The sequence below is a fragment of the Bactrocera dorsalis genome, chromosome 1 (assembly GCF_023373825.1).
Source record: "Bactrocera dorsalis isolate Fly_Bdor chromosome 1, ASM2337382v1, whole genome shotgun sequence".
Lineage (NCBI taxonomy): Eukaryota > Metazoa > Arthropoda > Insecta > Diptera > Tephritidae > Bactrocera > Bactrocera dorsalis.
In genome coordinates, this window is record NC_064303.1 from 78,541,481 (window position 1) to 78,566,609 (window position 25,129).

Sequence of the window (25,129 nt, forward strand, 5' to 3'; positions counted from 1 at the left end):
TTTACTCATAGTAGTTACTTAGTAGCTTCAGCAGACTAGATTCGTTCATTCGGTTCATATGTCAATATGAAGATCCGGGACACTATATGTACATACGTATGTATGCACATTTGGTTTATTTTTCTTAATAGTCAAAATTAAATAATTTGATATTGTAAAGTATAAAAGCAAGCTTATTAGCGTCTTCTCGAAGCAAATTGGTTAATATTTTAAACTTAAGAGGAATTAAAAAAGTAAAAAAAAAAACAAAAACATGAAATGTCGTCCGAAAAAGGTAAAAAGCTAAAAATAACCGATGGTGATGCCGATTCCTATCGGGCGTGGCCTCGCCTTCTAATAAGTTTAATGTATAATCCTTTGAACTAATAAATTCTTACGATTGTGTGAAAATATGTGAATTCTTATGATGACCCCGCCACCAGTTTTGTTAAAAATTACTAAAAAGTGTGAAAAAACAATAGCAGAGGCATTTTTCATGCAGGAGGTTTTATAAGAGCCGGTGTGAAAATTAGCGACAGATGTAGCACAGCTCACTTTTAGGTGAATCACATATCTCAGGACTGATTTCAAACAAATTTGGTTTGGTAGCATTAATTTGACATTCCTATATTGCAATGCGATAATGGGCGAGTTCGGACTAAAACTTTCGTATAACGCAATTTTAAATATCATGTGTCCTTTCACTTTTCAGTACACAAATTAAGCACCAATGAATAAAAAATATTTAAATCGAACTAAAACTTGTCAAGCCCTCGGCTAATGAATATATGGACCGATTCCCTGAAGCTCCCTTCTAACTAATATCAAAATTTTTACTATTCGGTTGACTTTAGTCGTTATATATTGGCGTAGTATATTATACAATGTGGTACTCAGAGATCATTATTTTCGGTTATTAATATTTGGATATGTCAAAAATAAATAAAATCGAGTTAATACACCCAAATCACTAATATGAGATTTTCAAACTTCCGGTTGGCGTTATACAGTTCCAATCGGTAAATACATAAGAATTTAACTTAATGCATAATACTGGGTATTCTATAGGATAATGCCAAAAATAACTGAATATACATATATGCTATACTATGTATACGTAATTATGTTTGTTACTCTAACAAGCCGGTTTTGACTTTTGGAAGTTGTCATGTTCGGTTACACCCGAAATTTGTGCTTCCTTACTCGTTTAAAGTACAATTTTGACAGCCACTGAAAGCCTTTCCCGGACTTTGATTCTTGCAAGTTGCAAGAGTATAAAATGGTATCCCATTTCGATAGCTTTGACCTTTCCATGAAGGTAGCATTTAGTATTCGTATTTGGTTTTGCTCATCTTTTGTTGGTCAAATACTTCGACATTGCAATTGTCCAACCACTTCTCTCTGATTACTGTCCAACGTAGCTAGTGACCGGCTAAGCAGTTTTATTTTAATCCTGAATAAAAATTTTATAGTGCCACTTGTGTTTTTGTTGTTATTTTCCACTGTTATCCTTGATTTTAGTTAAATGGTGCAAAGGAGAAATACTGCATTTTGCTCCCAAGAGCCAACAGGCCTTGCGAATTCAAGAAAACAACGTTCTATTCTATGCTAACGCAACTACCGTACCATTGTGAACGCAGCGTTTGAATAAAATTTTTCATGGTCAAAAAGCCTTTGCACTTTAATCTGGAAGTGCATAAAGGAGAAAGTTATGCAATCTTTTAATTGCTTTCCGTTTATTTTTCACTCCAATTTGGTAATGTTTTAGTATAGATAAATAGTGAGAACGCGAAATGGGATTAAATACACAGGCTTTAAGTCTATTTGTTTGCGTTCAAATGTTGTGTATGTTGCTATTTGCATTGCAATATGTGTTCTTTTCCCTTTTCAATTAATAATTTCGAAGTCATATTCTAATGCATAGATAAAACATTTTGCATTTTCGTGCGATTTAAACATTCCTCAGCGGAATTAAAAAAATTAAAGTTTGGATTACAAGTTCTCTTCTTCTTTACTGTCGCAGACACCGCTTACGCGATTATAGCCGAGTCAACAACAGCGCGCCAGTCGTTTCTTCTCTTCGCTACGTTGCGCCAATTGGATATTCCAAGCGAAGGCAGGTCCTTCTCCTCTTGGTCCTCCCAACGGAGTGGAGGTCTTCCTCTTCCTCTGCTTCCCGTGGCGCGAACTCGTCGAATACTTTCAGAGCTGGAGTGTTTTCATCCATCCGGACAACATAACCTAGCCAGCGTAGCCGCTGTCTTTTAATTCGCTGAACTATGTCAATGTCGTCGTATATCTCTTACAGCTCATCATTCCATCGAATGCGATATTCGCCGTGGCCAACGCGCAAAGGACCATTAATCTTTCGCAGAACTTTTCTCTCGAAAACTCGCAACGTCGACTCATCGGTTGTTGTCATCGTCCAAGCCTCTGCACCATATAGCAGGACGGGAATCATGAGCGACTTATAGAGTTTGGTTTTTGTTCGTCGAGAGAGGACTTTACTTTTCAATTGCCTACTCAGTCCGAAGTAGCACCTGTTGGCAAGAGTAATCCTGCGTTGGATTTCCAGGCTGACATTGTTGGTGGTGTTAATGCTGGTTCCTAAATAGACGAAGTTATCTACAACTTCAAAGTTATGACTGTCAACAGTGACGTGGGAGCCAAGTCGCGAGTGCGACGACTGTTTGTTTGATGACAGGAGATATTTTGTATTGCCCTCGTTCACTGCCAGACCCATTTGCGTTGCTTCCTTGTTCAGTCTAGAGAAAGCAGAACTAACGGCGCGGGTGTTGTGGCCGATGATATCAATATCATCGGCATACGCCAGCAGCTTTACACTCTTATAAAAGATTGTACCTGCTCGATTAAGTTCTGCAGCTCGAATAATTTTCTACAGCAGCAGATTGAAGAAGTCGCACGATAGGGAGTCGCCTTGTCTGAAACCTCGTTTGGTATCGAACGGCTCGGAGAGGTCCTTCCCGATCCTGACGGAGCTTTTGGTGCTGCTCAACGTCAGTTTACACAGCCGTATTAGTTTTGAGGGGATACCAAATTCAGACATCGCGGCATAAAGGCAGCTCCTTTTCGTGCTGTCGAAAGCAGCTTTGAAATCGACGAAGAGGTGGTGTGTGTCGAATCTCCTTTCACCGGTCTTTTCCAAGATTTGGCACATGGTGAATATCTGGTCGATTGTTGATTTACCAGATTTAAAGCCGCACTGATAAGGTCCAATCAGTTTGTTGACGGTGGGCTTTAATCTTTCACACAATACGCTCGACAGAACCTTATACTCGTATGCGATGTTGAGGAGGCTAATCCCACGGTAGTTGGCGCAGTTGTATAGTCCATTGTTTCTAGATAAATGAGAGAAATCGGAACTCACAAAATGAGGTTGTTTCTCAAAACCAAGTGATCTTTTTTAATTAAGCTTAGTGCTAAATTGGCTTTATAATATTGTAAGAAGAATTAAGACATTTTTATTATTATGCATTTAATAATTTTACTTAAGGATGATCTAAAAGTTAATTTTGAAGATTTAAATAATATTGTATGTAATAAAGAAGCTTGCTGATTTTTGTTTCATTTATTTGACTATAAATAATTATATGTGGCTTATATCTATTTGATAAACATACATTTGTATTTACTTTATGATATATCTATTAAAATTACGCATCTGATTTAAATAACCGCGTCTTAAGATTCTTTACAAAGTCTACATATGTACATAAGTATGTATGTTCGAAATTGAAACATGTTTGTGGGATAGATAATTCAAGAAGCACACGCACATTGCATGTGTGTTATATGTACTTACAAATACGTGCGGTATACTAAAGCATATTACATTTTTTTTCTTAAAATTTTCTTGCGCAAATAAGGATACCAATAAAAGGCAAACAAACATAAAGCAAATGAGTACCAATACGGCGCTTAGCCGCAATCACCGCACGTGGGATGTCCTAAATTATGCAAAGGAATCTGGTTTCATCCCAATGTAGCAACAGCTGGCATTACATTGTCAAATATGTTTAAAAAATCATTTAATATAATTCAACCCGCTTACTTCTATGTAAATACGAGTTACGAGGAACCCAAATCGGCCAGAAATTTTCCATATACTTATGTATGTATAAATATTCAACATAAATTAATTTGGCATTAAAATGTTTTATTTATATGCCATAAAATACCATACTCGTACATATGCAAATCTCAACCCTTTTATCATTCGTTAAATAGGTAGGCCACTAGGCTATGTCGTAAATTTAAAAAGTTACAATTAAAAAAAAATACTTTATAAAAATTAACCAAGTTTTCATATATGATTATAAATAAGATATGTAAGTATCTAAACATTTATTTAAGGAAACCCACTATTATTATAAAGTATAAATTTAGAGTGCGACAAAAAAGTAACCGGAAATTGTAAACGCAAACTATTTAATTATTCATCAATATTTATTTGGTCGCCTTCAAAGTAATCACCACCAGATGTAATACACTAATGCCAACGATTTTTTTCAATCCTCCAGACAGTTTTCATAAGCACTCTTTGGGATGGGCTTCTTACATGTCAAACTCATACACCCATGTCTCATTGGCTGTTATAATTATCTCCATGAATTTGTGATCAAGGATCAGAATTGGCACGATCAAGCAAGTCCAAAGAGACCTGTTTACGGTCAAGCAACAACGGATTTCATACCCAAAATATACACCAAAAGAAAGAAAATAAATCTCAAAAAGAATTTCACAGTAACTCTAGGCAGCAAGATGGACTCCACTCTGGAAAAGCTGCTGGAAGACAGTACCATTCAGTGGTACACTGATGGCTCAAAAACATCGGAAGGTATTGGGGCAGGTATTGCGGGACCGCGTACTAAGCTGTCCATACCTATGGGCAGCTTCCCAAGTATCTTCCAGGCTGAAGTTTTTGATATCAGTCAGTGCGCGGAAGTCAACCTCAGCCGCAACTATCGCAACCAGCCCATAGCTATTCTCAGTGATAGTCAAGCGGCACTAAAAGCGATCCTATCATACGAGACCAAATCGCTTTTAGTCGAGGAATGTATAGAAAGGCTAAACCGCCTGTCCCTGTGCAATCGGGTACATCTAATCTGGGTACCAGGGCACAAGGGAGTAGAAGGTAATGAGAAGGCCGACGAGCTGGCCCGCACGGCAGCAGCATCCAAGATGTTGGGACCAGAGCCATATATAGCGGTAGGACCCCACACTCTTAAGGAGCTGCTCCGCACGGAGGAAAGAGAGGATAGAGAGCGGCACTGGCGACAGGCAGCAGGTATGCGCCCCGCTAAGCTGCTCCTGGGAGGGTATAATCTCTCCAGGTTTAAAGAATTAATTAACCTACCTCGTAAGAAATTCCGTCTCCTCGTCGCAATATACACCGGCCACTGTAAGCTCAAGAAGCACCTGTCCAACATGGGCATGGTCTCCTGTGCCAACTGCCGGTTCTGCGACCTGGAACAGGAGACACCAGCACACCTTATCCAGGATTGTACAGCAATCTGTGGGAAAAGGCTTAAGGCCCTGGATTCAGTGTATATCAGCAGGGATCACATAACCTCGCTTGAGCCCGGCAAACTGCTGGAACTGTTCAGGCTGCTGGGGCTCTGTGAGGTCATGTGATATAGGAGAGGGCACAATAGACCCTAGGTCGCGGTGCATTACCTCAATTAATAATTCTAATTCTAATACACCAAAATCATTAGAGCGGACTCGCGAGAATCCTGACGATTTTCAAGCACCATATTTTTCACTTTTTTAATATTTTCATCAGTTGAAGAGGTCGAAGGTCGTCTCGAACGAGGCATGTCTTCAACGTTTTTTCGATCTATATCACTCATAGGCTTGCACCGCACTACTGAGGTGTACTGACTTAAGCAGCTGCTGTAAAGCTGTAAACAAAGTGGTTGCCAAATCGCGCTCATATTTGGTATAATAATTACGGACAGTCCTACCAACTTAAATATTTAATTATAATTTCTTTCTTTTTTGTCACAATGTATATAATTATCTAAAATACTTTTTCTGCTTTCGATTTACTTAAATTACGCATTTGCAATAATTATTTGAGAGAAGAACTTCCTAATCAGGAATGTACCTCTAAATGTATATAAATACATACCTACATAAGCATCTTTTATAATACAACAAGTAAAAATATGTAATGAAAAATGGAATTGATGAAAACGCATATTTTAATAAAAGTCAAGGATTCAATGTAAACTTAGTTGTTATTAAATTTACATTAAAACATATAACATATAAGTATATAATCTTATAACTTGCACATTTTAAAAGTTGTTAGTCAATTGTTTTTCACAACATTCTCTATAGGGATTTATTCACATACATGCCACTATTTTTGAGGTATATCCAAAACATGTCCTTTGAAAACATCTTTAGATGTCGAAAAACGTAAATCCGAAACATCATTTGTTAATATGTCACAGATGCATTTTCAAGCACCACTATCATGCTTAGTTAAAATTTTTCTCGACAAAAATCTGTTTTTGATAATTTACATATTGATTTTTTTTAAGGTTTTTAAGATAATTTACATACTGACCGATATATGCGGTATAAATTCACCCGGAAATTTGAAAATAATTACATTTAGTATTTAAGCTAGTGGAAGTATTAACCCGATTTTACTCATTTTTGGCCTACATATTTTCTCCGAATTTCAATACTAAATCTTACAGATTGACCGATATTGGCGATAATAAGAGAGGTCCGCATATTCTGTAATAAGAGGCATGAAAGGTTATGGTGTGATTTTGACAATATTTAGACGTGATACATATTTGAACGAATATTTCGACAGCGTGTAAAGGAAAGTAATCAAATGAACAATTATGATATATTGAAAGTAGGCATGTTTGTATTTCGATTTTGGTTGATTATTGATTGAATAAGATTTCACCTAAAGGTATTCGGTGCCACAGTCATTGGCCAATTGGCGCCGGTACCTATGAGGCCCTTCTGTGTCATATGCTTCTGAAATTTAATGCTTCTGACGTATTTAATTATTTAATGAGCTGTCACACTTTAAGTAGTTTTCAACATAACCGTTAAATGATTATCACCCGAGCTCACACAGTTTTAAATTATGTAAGGGGGTGCTACATAAACTTTTTCGGAGGAATTTTAGGGGTTTGTGAGATATTCACATTAAATATATAATTAAATATATTATATTAAATCCATGCCTAGTTTCGAAATTTGTTTCTTAATTTTCAGCTTAGTTATAACACAGTAATGATACGAAGTTCCTAATTGAGGTATTAATCTTTATCATTATATTTTGCTAAATCCTTACCTCAAATATATGTATATAATATAAAAACTTCGAGATATATTATAACAATTGTTTCTGGTATAGTAAGCTTCGAAAAGATTAAAATAATGCCTGTTTTATTTTACTATTGCAATTACGGCATAGGCTGCCAACGCATAAATAGTTAAATGTCAACAAATAAGAATATAAGAAAATATACATACTAGGCTTGAATATGGTAAATACCAAAGATTATTAACAATACCAGATAACTAAGTATATAGTATGTATTTACAAAAATTCGATACAGCGATGATCATCTTCATAGTGGCGGTGCTAGCCCAATTTTGTCTGATTAACACTTTTAATTTGTTAGATTTTGAAATTTTTCGATAATTATATCCTAAATTTTTTCAACACATTCAACATTTAAAAAAATAATTTTCAAACAATTGTGCGAGTTATCTATAATCAGAGTATGCTCGGATTTTCTTTATAGGGTACAATTTGAAATTATTTCGTATCCAACACAAATCTGTAGGTTTCAATTAGTGCCAAACTAATATATTTAAGGTATATGTAGCTGGAGGTAATTTACTTGAATATTTCTTTTACATGTCTCTTCAATGCATTCATATACGTACAAGAAATTACAACACCACTCAAGCGCATTTAATTGAATATTCCTCACTACGTGGTTGCCTGCAAGGCAATATTCACATAGCACATACTTATGTGTTTGTATTTTGGTGTATATTGCGTATCCACAAAGTAACCACATATGCAGATTAGATCTAGCCAGTGATGCAGTCAAGTACTTTAACAAATCCTTGGCTTCCGCATTCCGTTTAATGTAATTAAGAGCATAAATTAGGCACCATCGTCTCCATTCAGTGTTGGTAATCATTTTTGTTTTGTCTCGCATGCATTGAATATTGAACACATATACCATCTGATTGTAATTAAAACATAGAAAGTATAATCAAAATATAAAACTATTTACATCAAGAACATAAACAGTTTCTTAAGTGACTTTTAATTGGCTTACAAATTTTGTGGAAATTGATTAACCGCGATGCTTGCGGTTAATCGTGTACAAAATTCATTATCTTCGTTCAATATAAGTTTGACACAGGACTCTTCGACAGTTTATTTTAATGTAAAATTTCACAAAATCCTGCTGCGTATGTTACGCTTAGAGCAATTGGAGAGAAATTTGCAGTCAGCTTAAGAAAGCGAATTCGCTCACTCAGACCTCGCGCCTACTTTTTGGTTGCGGAGGAGCTGTATCTTAAAAGGAATACGTGATATAATTACGCATCGTCTAAATTTCTGAAATAATAATGCTAGATTGAAAAATTTGATAACAAAGTGACTATTCAGACACTCTCGGTTGGATCGCCATTAATGTCAAGAGGGGAAGTATTACCGGCATTTATTCTTAATCCTTTGACACTGTCACTTTGCCTTTCAACAAGGGATTACATTTATATGTACATATATAAATGATCAGATTGACGAAACGAGTTGAATTTCGGGTGTCTGTCTATCCTTCCGGGCAAGCTGTAACGGGAGTAAAAATTGAGATATTTTGATGAAACTTGGTATGCCCCTTCCTTGGTAAAAAAAAAAATAACGACTTCATGGATGGGTGCAATTGGACAACTGCCACGCCCACAAAACGTGGTTAACCGAAAACGTAAAAAGTACCATAACTAAGCAGTAAATAAACATATAACTGTATTTTACGTATAATGATCATATCTCCTAAGCCATTACAGCTAGAACAACCTACAAGTAATTCGCTTAGCACAAATACTACAAGAATTCCTATCAATAGTGTGAAAGTGGATTAAATCGATGATAGCCAGATATAAGGGCACTGTCAACAACTAAAACTGTGATAAATCAATATCTAAATTCGCCAGAGACATTTAATTTTACCCTCGAGAAAAAAGTATGAGAGGGCTTTAATGGAGCCCACTTTTAAGTGAAATACCATACATATCTCGGAGCCCGCTCAATCGATTTCAACCAAATTTCGTGCGTGGCATTCTTCTCACCTTTCTACGTTGCAGTGTGAAAATGGGAAAAATCGGACTACGGCCAATTTTACTTACCATATAATACAATTTTAAATTCCATTTGAAACTTTTACTTTCCAATATGCTAATCAATTAATATATCAAGATAAATCTTTGCACGAATAGTGTCTTTGACGTGTACCACCGTATGACAAAAAATTGTTCAAATCGAACCAAAACTGATGAAGTACCATCTACAGTTGGTTTTTCCCGAAAGTATCGATCAAGCCAACCGAAAGCTTTAAAATTGTATATTAAGTACATATATGGGAGATGGCGTAGTATTGTCTCGATTTTATTTAATTTTGGAATTGTACATATTATTAACTAAAAAATATGCTTTCTAACTTACATTAACGTACTTCACATAGTTTTACCAATACATAACGGATAAAGTCAACCGAATGCTAAAAAATTGTACATAACTAAAGTGCTAGGGCAAGTTTTCTTAAGATTTTATCCATTTTAGGCACAAAAATACATTATACATTGTTATTAGAAAAATAAACTTTTCATTAAGATAATTCACATATTGACCGATATTTCCAATATAAAGTTAGCCGGTAGTTAGAAATATTTTCTTTAAGGTATATGGTGTCTGAGGGAATTATTGATCCGATTCAGACCATTTTTGGCCCAGGGGCATATTATGTATTACGTACGAGTATATCACATAAGAATTCTCTCTGAGTTTCTATAATATATCTTACAGATTGACCGATAAAAATCTTGCAATAAGAACTGAGGACCATATATTCGGTACCTGAGGACTTGAACAGTTTTGCTATGATTTGAATATTGTTTGCTCATCATTCGTGCAAAATTGTATGGGCTTATTTTGTATATTGGAAAGTGGAATTTAAAATTGCGTTATACGTGAAGTAGGTGTGGTTATAGTACGGTTTCGTCCATTTTCGCACTGCAATATATATACGCCCATCATCGAATTTTGACACCAGCTCCTATAACGTGCTCTTATCCATATGGGATACAAAATTCAATGTATCTGACGCATATATTTATTAAATATATTATAACTCTTAATAATTTGTAACATAAGCGTGCATATAACGCTGGGTTGGGTTATTATCCGATTTCACCTATTTCCACATTGTTGCAACTGTTCAAGCCCCTAGGGTACTGAATATGTGGACCCATTGCTTATAGTTGACTTTTTACCGAAAGTAATGGTCAATGTATGGGATATACAATTGAAATTCAGAGAATTGCTTTCATGATAGTAGTATGTCTGGGAGTTGAATCTTTAAGGGAAGTTCCTTAGCTCCCATATACCTTATATAAATGTTTTCGAACTTCCTGGTGACTTTATACCGCATACATCAGCCAATATGAGAGAGCGTATTTTTCTTATAACGTTGCTTAGAATAAATAGAATAGAGTGAAAACTCGCCATAGACTCCACGCATCTAACAAGCCTTATATAGCTGAAGATACTTCCCTGGCTTTAAGCCTTGCAAGTTGCAAGAGTATGAAATGTTCGGTTATACTCGAACTTAGCTCTTCCTTACTTGGATCATTTAAATTTAATTGAAAATACGTGTGAATATTTTGTTTTTGGGGTTGAGGCTCGAGTATATATCAAATAACTTGTATCATTACATGAACAATAATTAATAAATTTGATGTTTACAATCGTGTCATTAAGTAAAAACAAAAAATAAAGGATATAGTAAAAAGACTTGTGTGTTTCGGTAACGAAGTGGAAAACTAAGTGAGTAACTGTCCCAAAATGTCGCACTTCAGCGCAATTTTCGAGAATTTACGATTGGTAGCTGCTAAACGTATGCCCAACACTCCCACGCATCAACAAAGCCAACAGCAGCAACAACAAAACAATGCAAAAGCAAACGAAGAAATTCAAGCAAACCATCATTCCTCACCACCAACACCGGAAATGTGCAACGAAAAAGAAAATGACAGCAGAAGGTCGCAAATATACATTAAAGAGCCACACGAAAAGCTGCAGCAGCAAGCTGTATCTCTGACATCAATGACAATAGCAGGTGGGAGTAAAAGTACCGATTGCACTCCCAACCGACAAAGTTACGCAAAAAGGCAGAGTATATCAGGCCGAGAAGCTGATAATGTTAAAAACTCGACGGTGCATATGGGGCGCAGCTCCGTGGTTGGCAGTGGGGCTGGTGTTATTGTGGAAATCGATGTAAATTGCAACAGTGGGGGAGGCGGGGGTAAAGCTCGCGAGCTCTCACCTACCCCGAAGAATACCGGACAACGCAAAATGTCGCAGGATTTTCGTGCGCGTGCTGGTAGTTTTATTCACATTGACGAAGAGGGACGCAGTATTCTCATACGTAAGCCGGTGCGCCTAAAGAATATCGAAGGTCGTCCAGAGGTTTACGATACTTTGCACTGTAAGGCTAAAGAGGTGAGTAAATATTATTTATACAAATGTGTTTTGTAAAGTAAATATCACAACAAAAATCCATATATTTGATAGATATCAAATTACTTAATTTTATCAGACATTTGGGCCGGTCAGTCAGAACGTTAAAAAAGCATAAGGGTGAAGAAGAAGGTTCATGGGTTCATTAGATAATTAGTGCGAGGCGGAATAAATCCTGTCGGTATTAGTAGGTTTCAGTTTGCTTAAATTTCGGTCTACACAAAACTTCGAAATTTAATATAATGTATTTGAAATCAGAACACCGTAACAGCAAGAGAATCTCTCTAACGCTTTAACAAACGTAGGACAGTGTCAGATCAATTTATTTCTAGCATTGACACACGCTGTTACCCGTGGTTTATTAGGGAAAATATAATGTGTGCTAATAGTAAAAATAATCGTTATTCACATTTTCAGAAGCAAAATTATTAAAATTTGACCATCGCGGAAGGATAAATTTACAAAATTTGATGGCTTGAAGAACGGGAGAGTTGATTATGCATATGAAATTGTTTTTTGCCTCGGGTCGTAGAGAGCTAGAAATCTTTTTACTGCATCACATCCCTGTAAACAACATAGCGGGACTTAGCCAACCACGTACAGTTGTCTCCGGGACATGATAAGAGGTGCCCAGGTGAATGCCGGTTATTTTCAGAGATTGTCCTTGACTTTTATTTACTGTGAGAGATGAATCCACTGGAAACTGTAAGCGTTTGAAAGAGAGGTGTAAGGTATAGGGATTCTGGGTATCAGTATTTTGTTTTTGTAACCACGGTAACAATGGTATGTGTCTTCTTAGTTCTGTGATGCGTAACCTAGTGCCGTTGCACAGTCTAGGCGCGTCCAGATTACGCATTAGTATGACAGGAACACCAACTTTGGGTTTCAAATTGTGGGATGGTACCACTGGCAAGTCGAGGGAATTTATATAGGGATAGGATAGGAATAATGTCTATTGAGATGTAGGTCTTTTCTTTAACTGGAACTTGTTTTAATATTCTTTTATAAATTTTTTTGCCGCCATGAGTGTGCGGTTCTGCGACCACTTAGCACTTTCTTTTTGCGCAGTTGTGCCAGCAGCAAGTTAAGCAAGAAAGTTTTGCCTAGTGCGTCCAAGAAAAAAACTCTTACTCGTTATCTACGCGGTTTGTTACTGAATTGAAAATTAGTTTTTCTCCGATAGTAACAGAGGCTCTGTTCAGTTTACATGAATTCCTTAAGCTACAGTATCATAAGCAAGCTCTCTGACCACATCATCTCTTCTGTTCTTTGTGGGGCAGTAATTTTCCAACCATCATCAAAATCCTCAATAATTTTCAGCGCTTCGATAAAAATTATGTCACCGTTGGCTATTATTATTTCTTCGTGTCGGTGACCAATGCCACAATTTCCGGAGGTTGGATAGTCCGCAGGTACTTATAATAATAGTAAAGAGTTCTCTCAACCTTGTCGCTGACTGGTACAACATACCGTCGCCCATCGTTTTGCCCCAGTAATCGTCGTCTTAACTAACATCGCCTCACGTGCTTCTCGCAAAGTGCCATCGCGTCGTCCATTGTTTTGTCCCAGTGGCCGTCATCTTTTAGAGACCCCATCGCCTCTGTTTTTCGTAAAATGACCTTTTTTTGCCCATCAACGATTTTGAACGCTTGAAAACTGGCTCTAATTCTAGTCAACAGCAATCGTACACAATAACACTACGAGTACGAGGTGTGTTCAAAAAGTATCGCGAATCGTAACTGACAGTTTTCTTCGATTGCAGGGGCGTGGTGCATCATGAGTTCTTGCCACAGGGAAGAACGGTCAAAAAGGAATATTACCTGCAAGTTATGCGCAATTTGCGCGAAGCAATCCGCCAGAAACGCCCGAATTTGTGGAAGAACAAAAATTGGCTTTTGCACCACGATAACGCCCCTGCTCACACATCGTTGCTTGTGCGCAACTTTTTGGCCAAAAACAACACACTTATGATGCCGCAGCCACCGTATTCCCCAGATCTGGCCCCCTTTGAGTTTTTCTTGTTCCCTAAACTGAAGAAGCCCATGAAAGGACGACGTTACGCTTCTCTTGACGAGATAAAGACGGCATCGAAGGAGATAAAAAAAAAAAAATGATTTTTTGAAGTGCTTCGAAGATTGGAAAAACCGTTGTCACAAGTGTATAATATCTCATGGGGATTACTTTGAAGGGGACAAAATAGATATTCATGAATAAATAAATAATTTTTGAAAAAACACAAAATTCGCGATACTTTTTGAACACACCTCGCATGTTATGCGTAATTCAATATTGCAGATTTGCCTCTGTAAAATACACGCGCTCGCCGTTTGGGAGGTATATATTAAATATATATTTGATAGTCTGGACCGAGCTGCTTCCGTCGTTCATGGAAGGGGCCGTACAGTTCAGTACGCTGCACGGTCTGTGGATCATATTTTTTATGATGGTATCATATAACTTTTTATTTTTGTTGGGATCGGTAAACTCTGTAAAAACAACTTAAATGGACATGCAGCAGTGCTCATTTTTGCCACTAAATAGAGAGCATAAAGCCGAACACCAGTTTTTACCTTTATACAAAAGACTCGAGCGACGATGTCGTATCGGTCTGTTGGTTTTGGACCGGGCATCAACTCCTTATTTATTTTGGCTCAGGCTGGGTTACCTGTCATCGTATTGAATTTCTTGAGTGTACTCATGCAAATGACGGAGTCTGTTTATCTTCCAATAAAACAATGGGTACTGTAGGGCAAAATAGGAGCGGAGAGTGTTTGTAATTCTAGCGAGACAGTCATCGTACTAGACGGCCACCGGTGAATTGTAGCGGCTCGGATGCTGCTCGCTAGAGAAATGCTCTGCGTGGACTTAAATTCATGGACCAAGATGTTGAATTTGCTCGCTCCACGCCTTTGATGATTTGATACCGTATATGAGTCTCCGCATCGTCATTTCCCATAAAATACATTTGTGAAAATTGTGGCTGTTCATTAAGTGGTGGCAACAGTGACTCTATTTTGTGCTGTAGTTGGCCTTGCACTATGAAACTAAGAAAAATTTCAGGCAGGCGTGAAATTTGTCTGCCCCGAATGACGCCATGGGAAAGCATGTGTTGTATTTTTTACGCAGTTAAAGATCTGCCGAGATTCATCAGTTTCACCTGTAATAGGAATGACTACTTTGCCCCCAGAGTAACACATTTTCTTCTTTCTTAAATCGTACTTAAATTAAAAATCGGTTGATAATTAGCTAATATACTATTAGCACGCAAAAGTTAGAAAATCGGTTTTTTAAGTTTATTTCGAGATTTTGGGGGTGTTTGGAAAACTTCAAAATTTAATTCTTGTTCTACTCAACAAGACCTACAAGAAAAATAACATCACTTCGCTGGTATTTCGACTTCATTCCTTTTTGTTGCAACTGTGTACATAATTTATTTGTTACAAATCAAGCAAAATAAAATGTTGCAACAAATCTTCGGTTAACTAAGTAGTATATTATATAATATATATGCTTTATTCCATGACGCTTTTTGTTGAATTAAATGTTTGCTGACTTTGGTGACATAATTAAGCGTAGCAAGAACCTCATGAATCTCCATGTTTGCGTTTTTGGTCAAATTGTTTTGATAATATAGGAAAATAAAGTTTAAAACAGGTTGTAATTGGATAAGGTTTAAATGTTTTTATGAACATCCTTAACAATGCATATGAGTAGAGGCTTCGTAATGTTGTACTTGATTAGTATATAATCCTAATGACATTTTTTATTACAGTCGAAGATTTTGATAGATTTAAAAGTGAAATTTGAAAAATTAATTAAATTTGGATCTATGTGGAAAGTATTGGCAATGTACCAAATATTATTCTATTGAAAAAAACCTCCTCTTTTATTTAATTTAAAATAAATATATAATTAATATATAAAATATCATCGTTTATTCAAAAAAAAAAAAAAAAAAAAAATGGCACGAAGCATCCCAGGAGCTAGCATTTATGCAAAGCAATTGAAAATAATTGACCTAATGGACAAGTTTTCTTAAAAATTATGTGGTTTATCACTAAATATGAATGTGGTTGGTCTAAACTTTGGTCTTAATATTTCATCTCAAATATATAAAAAACTCGATCATCTGGTTGCCGTTTCCACATCAACTAAATATAAAATAATTATCGATGATTTTAATATAATTTTCGTTGATCCAATTAAAATATATTAATAAAATGAAATGAGTACATTTTGTTGTTTCAAGAATTTAAATTTCAAGCAAATAAGCTCAGAGAAATGCAATTCTGAAAGGTGTAAGTTCGAACAAAACCAAAAACAATCACACAATTTGCGAAAGTATAAAGGAAACAAATATGTATGTGAATTAATTAATAGGTAAATCCTTTTCGCATTATCTCATTATTTAGAACATTTTGATATACTACATATTCCACTTCATGATTATCTCATTTATTTTACCTTGTTGCAAACATATGCGACAAAATTACTATACTCAGTGAAACATTTTACGAGACATTCCAGTCACAAGGAGGATTTGCAATGCAATATGAGCGTCAACTTAATTAGTAGTGCAATACATTAGAATTTGCAACCGCCACAACAACGCTAACGCAGTGTAGTAGTGTAAGAAGTTTAAGGTAGCAAATTGGAAGTAATTGCTGATGTCATGTCTCTCTTTCTCGACTAACCAATTAGAGGCATCAGCGAAGGCTTTAAAGTCAACTTCCGGCCGTATAGTCGGAATGCATCTTAATTAAAAGCAATGGAGTCGCTATTGCGTCAATTAGCTGGGTTGAAGTTGATACAATTTAAATTTTAATATTTATATAATACTCTTTATCGCATACTGCTACAGAGTATAATAGTTTTGTTCATCTAACGGTTATTTGTAATACCTGAAAGTGATCGAGATAAATATAAAGATATGTGCATATATAAAAGTGATTACGATGACCAGACGAGTAGAGTTCCACAGACTTTCTACCGGCACTATATGTCGTGTTCCAATACATGAGCTATACGGAAAACTATGATAACTCACTAAATAAATACGTCAGAAGCATTAAATTTTTCAGTCAGGTGGTTTCGGAAGGGCTTTATAGGAGTAAAATCCTATACATCTGGAACTCCTATCTTAATTTTGGTTTGGGATTTGGTATTTCACATTGCACCACGATAATGCACCGTTACATACTGCATCGATTCTCCGTCAGTGTTTCGCTAAACTTTCAACTAATATCGTGCCGCAATCACCGTATTCGCCTGATTTAACTTCGTGTGGCTTCTGGCTATTCAGCAAACTTAAACGACCGCTCCGAGGAAACCCTTTTGAGTCACTTGAAGACATTCATTCAATGTGAATCGTTGCGCGCATTGAATGCTATTCCGGAAATTGACTTTAACAAATGTTTTAAGGATTGCAAAAACGTTGGCACAAGTGTACTGGGAACAAAGGGGATTGCTTAGAGGGGACGACATAGATCTTGAAGAATAAATTAAGAATATTAAAATTATGAAAAAAGTCTTCCTATTTTTTGCTCATAGTAGTTCGTATAATAATATTATTATTTTAGTTAGCAAAGAGCCTTTTGCATATTAAGTACCAAAGTCTTTTGCTCACTTGTATATGTATGCCTACATTTGCAAGCCCTTGTGCTGTCATCCCACGTCATTTCAACTGTGGGCTTTATGCCAAAGTTTGTATTTGTTTTTCACCCGTTTTCCCACCCGGAAGTGCTTTAATGTGCAAAAAATAATTTCTCTTCCACAGTATATTTAACCCTACAAAAATTGTTTGTGAAATTAAAAAGTGTGCGATGCTGATAGTTTGTGTAATTCACATTTATATGTACGTATATATTGTATACATTAGGGTGGGCAAAAACAAACTTTTTATTATTTTTCCTTAGATACCGTGAACGGGAATTTTGATTGTACAATTTTGTTTGGCACACACATGTACTTAAAACAATATTTGAAACATTGTGTATGAGCAATGCTTAAAAATTATGCATGTGCATTTTGATATAAAGCACATGCTCATGTTCGTGTTTCAAAAGTTTCATACTTTTGCAACATGTTTCTGTAGAGTATAATAGTTTTGTTCGTCTAACGGTTGTTTGTATAACCTAAAATAAACGATCTAGATATAGAGCTATATATATATATAGATGATATAAATTGGGTTGTCAAAAAAGTCTTGCGGTACTTTTATTGATTTTTTTTTTATTGAAATTGAAATGAATTTTTGATGACTCATGCCCAGCTCTTGACCGATGCTACGGCTGCTACTATGCCGGGCTCTTTCGACCAATTCAACAATTTTATCGCAATTTTCGACGACAGGCCTTCCGGAGCGTGGCGCATCTTCGTCCACCTCTACACCAGAACGAAAACGTTGAAACCATCGTTGTGCAGTGGAAATGGAAACTGTATCGGGTCCATAAACTGCACAAATTTTATTGGCGGCTTGAGATGCATTTTTGCCTTTATCGTAGTAGTACTGTAAAATATGCCGTATTTTCTCTTTATTTTGCTCCATGTTTGCGACGTTATAACTTATTATAACTTACGAACGACTTAGAAGAAACGAAAATCAATCAAACACGTGTTAGCGCGTGAAATGAGCTTTCCAAAAAGGTATAGCATGACCCGATGGGACGAATAAAACTAGAACTACGCGCTTTCAGCGCCAACTAGCGAAAATACCGCAAGACTTTTTGACAACCCAATATAAATATATAAATGATCAGCATAAAGTGACGAGTTCAAATCCGGGTGACTGTATCCGTCCGTCTCTCCGTCCATCCGTGCAAGTTGTAACCTAAGCAAAAATTGAGATATCGTAATGAAACTTGATACACGTGTTTAATAGCAATATATTTATTTTTGAGTTGATCCATGCTTCAGATGCATTCTTGTTCACCTTACGGTTGTATGTATCACCTAAAACGAGATAGATATAGGCTTATATATACATATTATATGACTGGGATGACGAGACAAGTTCAAATCCGTGAACTTGGTATATAAATATGTTCCTTGGCAAAAGAGTAAAGACAAGTTTGTAGATGGACGTAATCGAACCATTGTCAGGCCCATAAAACGCCATTAAAGGAAATCGTATAAAGTGTAATAACTTAGCCCTCAATTAAGACATAGAGCAGTAATTATGGGGCATCTGTACGCTAAAGATTTTGAAAAAGTGAACGTGATCGCTGCCGCGAATGGGAGACATCCGTCTGCAACCAGCGGATACAGTGAAATATCCAGGGCTCATCCTGCTGTAGAGGTCAAACAAAATAAATTATAAGTGACTTTTATAAAAATAATGAAGAAAAAAATCTAATTTATTGGAAGCATATTGCATACGAACACAAATTTAAATACATATCTAATTTTTTGTAATATAATATTATATATGTATAATAATACAATCGATATTTTTTATACATTTGTCTATTGGCATGCTAATCATTTCTTTCTTCTTCATATTGTAAAATTTGTTTAGCTTGTCAGAAACGTTTCTTACCCTGAGCAGGGCTTAATAAGTTTCCTAGAAGGAAATGTATACTATTGTAAGCTGCCATACAGACTGATAGATCAAAAGTAAGCACTTATGTATTTGTAGGGAAAACTTTGTTATTTCACGAGGTAATGTCCATGTAGACATTTCTCTTATTTGAAAAATTATCTTGTCGAAATTTGGGGTATGTTGACAGGAAAAATGTTAAAATATTCCCGGGGTAAACAAATTATTCTTTAAAATTTGTTTAGGTAAATATATACATAAGTATATAAATGCATGTTAAAAAATACTTTAAGCACTGCCTTTCAAACTGACTGATCAACGTCAAATACTTATGTGAAAAAATATTTTATTTGACAAGATTTCTTCGCGAAATTCAGTTCCAAGTTATAGTCTTCCAATATATCAGACCACTATAATATATTCTAACCGAAAGACAAAGCCAACGCTAATATCTCCGAAAAAGTGTATCCATCAAACCACAGTAGTGTTTTGTTAGTCGGTTAACGCACTTTTAGTGATTTTCAACATAACCTTTGTATGGGAGGTGGGCGTGGTTATTATCCGATTTCTTCCATTTTTGAACTGTATATGGAAATGCCTGAAGGAAACGACTCTATAGAGTTTGGTTGACATATCTATAGTAGTTTCCGAGATATGTACAAAAAACTTAGTAGGGAGCGGGGCTCCGCCTACTTTTCCAAAAAAATTACGTCCAAATATGCCCCTCCCTAATCTGATCCTTTGTGCCAAAATTCTCTTTAAATCTTTATTTATGGCTTAGTTATGACACTTTATAGGTTTTCGATTTTCGCCATTTTGTGGGCGTGGCAGTGGGCCGATTTTACCCATCTTCGAACTTAACCTTCTTATGGAGCCAAGAAATACGTGTACCAAGTTTCATCATGATATCTCAATTTTTCCTCAAGTTACAGCTTGCACGGACGGACGGACGGACAGACAGACATCCGGATTTCAACTCTACTCGTCACCCTGATCACTTTGGTATATATAAGCCTATATCTGACTCTTTTAGTTTTAGGACTTACAAACAACCGTTATGTCAACAAAACTATAATACTCTCCTTAGCAACTTTGTTGCGAGAGTATAATAAAATAATTTGTGTCTAAGTATTGGAAAATATTATAAAGCTTTTATACTATATGTATGTACGAGTATATTTACGAGCTCTTACAAATAGTGAGAGTATAAGAAATGAATTAATAATAGCATCACAAGCTTTTTAAATATTTTATTTTTAGTCACTATCTTGTTCGAAGGCAACATGTATGAGCAGTGTTATGGCGTTAGCGACGGCCCCAGTTGAAGCAAGAAAGTCTGATATAGTTATGGAACATGCTAAAGACTTTTTGGATCAATACTTTACATCAATAAAAAGGTAGGTGATCAAGATTTTAAACTTTAATTTTAAATCGTGTTATGTTGGAAATTATTAAAAATCTGAGTACAGTTTATCCAACAATGTAGGAGAGGTAAAAAGTTTATTGAGATTTAGGTGATTTGGATAAAATTCTGCCCTTAGGATTAGATGATAGAGTTTAAAAGTGAGTGAAGTCCGACTACATCCATTTTTAATTCTTATATAAGGCCGTTTTATATTAAATAGCTAATTTGAAAATCGGGTTACACCGTGTATAGTCGGCCTCTATTTAATGGGTATGAAGACATCTTTGCTTTCAGTTGAAATCATACCGTATTTATTATTAAACTCAAATACGTAAAGAACAATGAGTAGCTCTTGAGAATACTCTAGTTTTGTGCTAAAAATTAAAGAATTTTTTTTACATTTTCTCATTGCCTTGGTCACAATATAAAAATTGTCGATCATTCAGTTGGTTTCATATGTATCGGTAACTGGGTTTGTTATCTCATTGAAGTTTGGTAGATATTTTTTTTAATGACAGAAACATATTTCGGACCTTCATGCATTATACTGCATACTTATATAAATAAAATAAAGAGAAATATTTGCTTTCCTTTGTTTAAACCTTTATAGCAAAATAGCAAATATCTTTATAATGCCAGTTTGGTTTTAAAAAAATAAGAGAAAACTGAGAGAAAAATATCGAAAACATAATTAGTTCTTCAATTAATTAGCGTTGGTTTTTTATACTTTTTATAAATTTATAAATAAACCTATGTATAATTGATAAAAATATAACATGTACAAAAATCTTTAATAGAAGAGAGCTTTCAATACTTTCATGAATAAATTCATAATCTTGGCATTTGAATACGTTAAAATTTGCCTCGGATATGGGCAACATTTTTTTATTAAAAATAGTTTTTTATTAAAAATAGTTGTTAAAGAAAACAAGTAAGAAAGGGCTAAGTTCGGGTGCAAACAAACATTTTATACTCTTGCAATTTACAAGAACCAAAGGTATTTCCCTATCTTAAGATGTAAAATGCAATATACATATGTATACTCCATTTAACTCTTACTTTGGCCGACAAAGATTAGGTTAAGATTTGTTAGGAAAACGAAAATTATTGCCATATACGTATACGGTGCGGTAGTATCGATCCGTTCCATCTTGCATTATCCGAATTTCAACTTTACTCGTCATCCCCATCATTTATACATATGTATGTATATACATAACCCTATATATGTCTCGCTTAGGTTTAGGTGATATATATTACCGTTAGGTGAAAAAAACTATTTAAAACTAGGTTTTAATGGCAAAAAACAGGATATATTTGTGTTTTTTTTTGCGGCGACATCAGTAATATATTTTTTATTAAATTTAATGACATATTATTGTGCAATTTTTGAAGTATTTATATTAGAAAAAATTGTCAATGAAAAATATTAAAAATAAGCATGTGACGGGGAATCTCCAGAAGTGCCTTGAAAAAAATTCGTCATATATAACTCGTTACTGAATCATCTGAAACAAAAAAATTGATATGCATTTTAAAGATGATGTATTTCTTAAGTTAAGAAAAATATTCTTTTTTTTATTTTTTGCAGCACTTTGAAGTAAAAAGCGCGATTTTAGCTAAAAAAAATCGCGGTTAATTTGTTAATAAAAAATAGAAAAAACCCCATCTGTGAAGAAGTAATGTTTAAATTTTCAAAAGGATCGGTTCAGTCGATTTTGAGTTCTAATGTTCACAAACTTCAAAAATAACGTTTTCGGGATAATCGATTTGAAGTTTTTTATAATTATTAATTTTATACATTATACTATAAGTCAGGTATCACGGCCGGTCGTTTAAAACGCTGTAACTCCGTTAGTTTGTCTATAATTGACTCAAAATTTGTACACAATATTCTAGATATATTAGTCGTTTAGAAAAAAACATTTTAAAACCTAACCCCAAATCACCCCCCGCCTTATACGAAATATGCATGCAGCTTTTAAATTATTTTAAGCATGATGATTCTATTAATCATAAAATTGTTCTCCATTTAACATTTTTAGAGCTTCAAGCGTCGCTCACGATACTCGTTGGAAACAAGTGCGTCAAAATATCGAATCTAGTGGTTCTTATCAACTTACAGAAACCGAATTGATTTATGGTGCAAAATTGGCTTGGCGGAATTCATCGCGATGCATTGGACGCATACAATGGTCGAAATTACAGGTGACATTTTATATTAGGTAGTTGAAAAATATTTTTGTATTTCTTATACAATTTCTACTTATTTTTTTATATTTATAATAATAAATAAATAAACAAATATGTATCATTTTGGTCGACCACTTTTTGTCACTTTTCCGCTAGAGACATTATTCCAAAGTGTAAAACTTTCATTAGTGTAAATGAAAATGTAGAAATTTCCAGAACGGTAGCGAGCAAACCATTGTTGTGCTACACGAACTGATACCACATCGCGTCCATAAACTTCACAAATTTTATTGGTAGCTTGCGTGGCATTCATCCCCTTTTTATACAAAAATTTCAAAATATAGCGACTTTTCCCATTATTTTCACTAATTTTTGAACAGCTTCCCCGGATTTTATTTTTTGGTTGAATGAAGCGTATAATCTCATCTTTCCAACACTATATGGTATGACACAATGTGACTGGTAGCACTGGAGATATATGACTGCAACGACATCTATTGACAAAATACGAAAAGACTTTTTCGACTACCCAATATATTACGTTATAGATATTAAATAAGTATGAATACACCATATAACATCATTTTGGATTTGTGAATGTGTTTATGATGGTTTAAATTCCGAATTGAGGGCCAATGGGATTAGTCAAAGTCAGCAATTGGTCTGAAAGATCAATATCAATAAGTTGATATTTCAATAACCAAAGCTGGAGGATCGAGTCATGTATAGAAGTGCAGAATGGAGTCATGTGTAGAAGTTCACGCAAGTGAGGAAAGTTCTCTGATCGCCATTCACTTGGAAGTGGCCAGAAATTATTATTTTACATATGGCACATATTCAGACTACACGACGAAACATCCTCAAATGGATTGAGGCTGATCGACTTCGCCGGCGCCCGAAATATGGTTATATCTGTAGTACTAGATTCCAACATAAGAAAATTCATCAAGCCACCTGGCTGTCCCCGGATCGAAAAACCACCAACCAGATCGATAATGTTGTGATAGATGGAAGACTCGTCTCCAGTCCTAACATCGACTCTACTTTCTTGCAGCCAAGATTCGCACCGCCTCTGTGCATCAAAAAACGCACGTCATACTCTTGTAGAACCTCCAAAGGTGATCGATGCCCTAAGCATACTAAAATTATGGAGGGAAGACTTCCCCAGCCTGCTGAATGGCAGTGAAATTACAACGGCAGGAGAAGGCGAACCCGATTTCCCGCGTCTGAAGAACAACAACGCGGTGGGGCCGATGGATTTCCGGCCGATCTATTCAACCACGGCGGCGAAAAACTGATAAGGAGAGCATGCATCAGCTTCTTTGTAAAATATGGTCGGACGAAAGCACGCCCAACGATTAGAATCTAAGTCAATTCCTACGACAGCCGGTTCAACGCACCGGAATTAGCTCGGATTTTATCCGACCAAGGGCTGTTTTTCGGCGATCTAAAAAAAAAAAAAAAAATAGAATCTAAGTGTGCTCTGCCCAATCCACAAAAAGGGAGACCTCACAATCTGCACCAACTACCGTGGGATAAGCCTCTTCAACATCGCGTATAAGGTTCTATCGAGCGTATTGTGTGAAACATTAAAGCCCACCGTCAACAGACTAATTGGACCTTATCTGTGTGACTTTAGACCTGGTAAAGGTAAATCAACAACCGACCAGATATTCACCATATATGTTAACATAACGCTTGTACGTATCACATAAAACTAATCGCGATGAATATAGGGTTGTACTATATACATTATATATACTCGTAAATGATCATGATGACGAAAAAAGTTGAAATCCGGTTGACTGTCTGTCCGTCAGTCCGTCCGCCCCTGCAAGCTGTAACTTGAGTAAAAATTGAAATATTGATGAAACTTGGTATACAGGTTCCTTCCAATAAGAAAAAGTTCGAGTTCGTAGATGGGCGTAATCGAATCATTGCCCCGCCCACAAATCGCCATTAACCAAAAACATATGAAGTGCCATATTTAAGCATTTATAGGAGCAAATGTGAAAATTGGACCATGTGCGCGGCACCGCTCGCTTTTTGGTGAAATTCCATATTTCGGGACCGACCAAACCGATTTTAACAAAATTAAATTGCTGTTTAAATTTAGTTGCATTCTTTTTACATTCTTATGTCACATTGTGATCGGACGCTTACTTTCCAAAAAGCACAATTTTAAATTCTAATTAAT

At 35.6% G+C, this 25,129-nt stretch overlaps 1 protein-coding gene across 6 annotated transcripts in view; it reads left to right on the top strand.

Annotated features, from left to right (window-relative positions):
• Positions 1-25,129, top strand: part of LOC105223466 (nitric oxide synthase) — a 296,079-nt gene that overhangs the window by 6,862 nt on the left and 264,088 nt on the right. For 5 of the 6 annotated variants that reach the window (XM_049449811.1, XM_049449819.1, XM_049449833.1 and 2 more), the window contains exons 2-4: positions 11,039-11,779; positions 20,595-20,731; positions 22,785-22,947. In XM_049449811.1, the coding sequence (XP_049305768.1) occupies positions 11,123-11,779; positions 20,595-20,731; positions 22,785-22,947 (957 nt within the window). In that variant the 5' untranslated portion in view covers positions 11,039-11,122. Of the gene's footprint in view, positions 1-10,958; positions 11,780-20,594; positions 20,732-22,784; positions 22,948-25,129 lie in introns of all 6 variants that reach the window. The other variant, XM_049449814.1, reaches the window with a different exon arrangement.